General features: G+C 50.8%; 1 protein-coding gene across 1 annotated transcript in view; it reads right to left on the reverse strand.

Annotated features, from left to right (window-relative positions):
- The window catches only part of SAMM50 (SAMM50 sorting and assembly machinery component), a 33,425-nt gene that overhangs the window by 21,725 nt on the left and 8,620 nt on the right, over window positions 1-3,080 (reverse strand). The window contains exon 4 of the mRNA XM_003783122.3: window positions 1,146-1,233. Coding sequence (XP_003783170.1) covers window positions 1,146-1,233 — 88 coding nt within the window. The remainder of the gene's footprint in view (window positions 1-1,145; window positions 1,234-3,080) is intronic.

The raw sequence follows: 3,080 nt of genomic DNA on the forward strand, positions 1-3,080 counted from the left end.
GTGAGGGTGAACCTCCCCAGGGATCTGCGGGCGCCTGCTCCGCAGTGAGCTGGTGAGGGTGAACCTCCCCAGGGATCTGCAGATGCCTGCTCCATAGTGAGCTAGTGAGGATGAACCTCCCCAGGGATCTGCGGGCACCTGCTCCGCAGTGAGCTGGTGAGGATGAACCTCCCCAGGGATCTGCATGTGACCACAGACAGGAGGCTGTCCCCACACAAGGCTCAGGTTTCAGATTCCTCAAGGCTGCTCAGACCCTTAAAGTTAATGATTTTAGACAGAATAAGAGCTGGCATGCTTACTCAGAGAAACTGCTGACATTTTTGTTCCCCTCCCCAGCTTACCCTCCGGGCTAAATGAGCAAATAGCCCTCAATAAAAGCTGAGTGGAACACACACTCAGGGCCATTTGCTGTAAAACCCACAAGCTAGCGATGGTCCCCTGTGTTTCCCATCTTTAAAAACTCTATTCTGTGTGTCCTGTCTCTTTATCTCTCACTGCTTTTAACTTTGTTTTTCGTCAGTGCATTGCTGCTAGCTCCACAGGCCTTAAGGACCCTGTCTCTGGGTGGGACCCCGCCACCCACCCTGCCCAAAGCCGAGTTTCCTCCTCGAACTGGCTCATGGCGTGACACACCCACCATGCTGCCCTCCCTGGTCTGCTCCCCAGCTCTGCCACACGTGACCAGATGCTCCTTGCGCTCTGTGTCTCCCTGGTGCCTGCAAAGATACTCACTAGTCAAAGAATAAATGACAACTCTGTTGAGAAACCTGCCCAGTGTCACATAGCACATGAGAAAATGAGCAAACACTAAAACAGAAATCTGATTCCCTCCTCTTTTGAGAGCACGCCTTGAGATGGGGTGCTGGGCTGGGACATGGTGAGTGAAGCTGGACGGTCTCCCTCAGGACCCTTCTCAGAGCCGCAGGGTAGTAGTCCAGGGATACAGACGACAACATCTTCAAAGTCCACCGACCCTGCCTTGGCCTGATGTGAAAGTCCAGTCCCTGCCCTGAGACTGCTAACTATTTACTCTCATCTATCACCAACCTTCAGGTGCCATCTGTATCTGGCAAAAAAAAAGCTTTTCTGTGACGGGCAGGATGGATGGAAAGAGAATCCCAAGGATCCCACAACACAGCACGTACCTTGGCATGTATCAATCAGAACATCCACTTGTCTAAAGATTCCCAGACGGAGCAACTTTTCACGGGCTTCGTGGGATTTCCGCATTACCTATTATGGGATAAAAAGAGAGAATGTCTTCTTCTAAGATAAACAGAAAATGGTGGCTACATGACCAGGCTAGCAGTTAACATTTGGCACTAAGTGCCTGGCTCCTGAGATGAGAGCGCTTCCAAGCCCAGCTGCGGAAAGGACGAAAATGCACGGCAGGGCCAGCAGCAGACCCCACTCAGCAGTGCAAAACCACACGGGCAAAGAAACTGAGATGCACCATTCCCCAAGAAACTGAGATGCGCCATCCCCAGGAAACTGAGATGCGCCATCCCCAGGAAACTGAGATGCGCCATCCCCAGGAAACTGAGATGCGCCATCCCCAAGAAACTGAGATGCACCATCCCATGCAGCCTGCACACTGCTCAGGAAGGGCCCACAATTAGTGGTAAATAGTGGGCATGACTGGCAGCAGGGAGAAGTGTGTTGTGTGCCTTTTGTGGTGTTTCAATTTTCTAACCATTTCTAACCACTGTTCAGCTTTTTTCTGCCTCTTCAAGGTCAACAGAAGTCCTTTCTGATGCCAGAAGTCCCTACTTGTTGGAAGGACAAGTCAAAGTGCTGCAAAAGTAAGGCAGATAAGGAACTTGGGAAGCAGAGTAGGAAAGGACCTTATATGACAAGAAAAGTTCAGATGCTGCCCTGCAGGTAAGAGGGAGTGACTGTGGAACTGTCACCAGGGTGGAGAAGGATCAACTTCCTCATGAGAAAGAAGTGATCAGGTGGAAGCACAGGAGTTCTGCTCAGAAGGGGGGGTCTACAGACTATGGAACAAGAGGGATTTGGGCAGTCGCCCCAGGAGCTGAGAAGCTTGAGAGGAGACAGACAACAGGGAGAAGCCAGACGACGCTGCTGCCACTGATTGGATGGGACACAGCAGAAGAAGGGGGGGAGGCTCCCATCAGGAAAGTCAGAGCTACAAGTGGAAAGGCAGGCAGGGCAGGCGGATGGAAGGGGACGATGACTTCAGATTTTAGCCACAGGGAGTTGGAAGATCCACAGGGAATGTTTAGTAGGGAGCTGCGTATTCAGCTTCAGCTCCTCTGAAGCTCAACAGAGAGGAGGAACTGGCTAGAAACAGAGCCTGGGGAGCCTTCAGCTTTGTAGCTGAAACAAGGGAAGTGGAGAGATTGCCCAGGGAATGGGAGACCGGCCAGGAGACTGAACCTCGGAGAAAAGCAGCACTTCAGGATGGTCACGAGGAAAAGCAGCTGGCAACCAGGACGTAAGGTGACTGTGCTGAGAGGTGGAAAGCCACCCGGAGAGTGGTCACCAAAATTCAGGAAAGGGAAAATATCAAGAAAGAGGAGGAAAGAGACACATTCAAATGGCAAATAACAAAGCAGGAAAAATACACTCAACACAAGCAATGGATGATCATTTCTCTGCAAAGACCTATTCTAAACTAACAAAGCTTAACAGTCCAACGGGAAAGAGAGGATGCCAACAAGTAATTCACAAGAGATAAGAATGACCAATAAACAGAAAAACGTGTTTCACCTCATTCATAATTAAATTAATGCAAATTAAAACAGTGAGATGGTATTTTTCACCTAACAGGATGGCAAGAATTTAAAAAGTGTGATAACAGCCAATACTGGGAAACAGACCCTCTCATCCCTGGCCATGAGCGTGTGGACTAAGTCAGTCATAAGCATCAGGCAAGAGGGTGTAAGGACAGGAGGGTGAGTGGGGCAGGATGTGAGGACAGGAGGGTGTAAGGACAGGAGGGTGAGTGGGGCAAGAGGGTGCGAGGACAGGAGGGTGAGTGGGGCAAGAGGGTGTGAGGACAGGAGGGTGAGTGGGGCAAGAGGGTGTGAGGACAGGAGGGTGAGTGGGGCAAGAGG

Source organism: Otolemur garnettii, unplaced genomic scaffold (genome assembly GCF_000181295.1).
Source record: "Otolemur garnettii isolate 467f Iridium unplaced genomic scaffold, OtoGar3 scaffold00007, whole genome shotgun sequence".
NCBI lineage: Eukaryota > Metazoa > Chordata > Mammalia > Primates > Galagidae > Otolemur > Otolemur garnettii.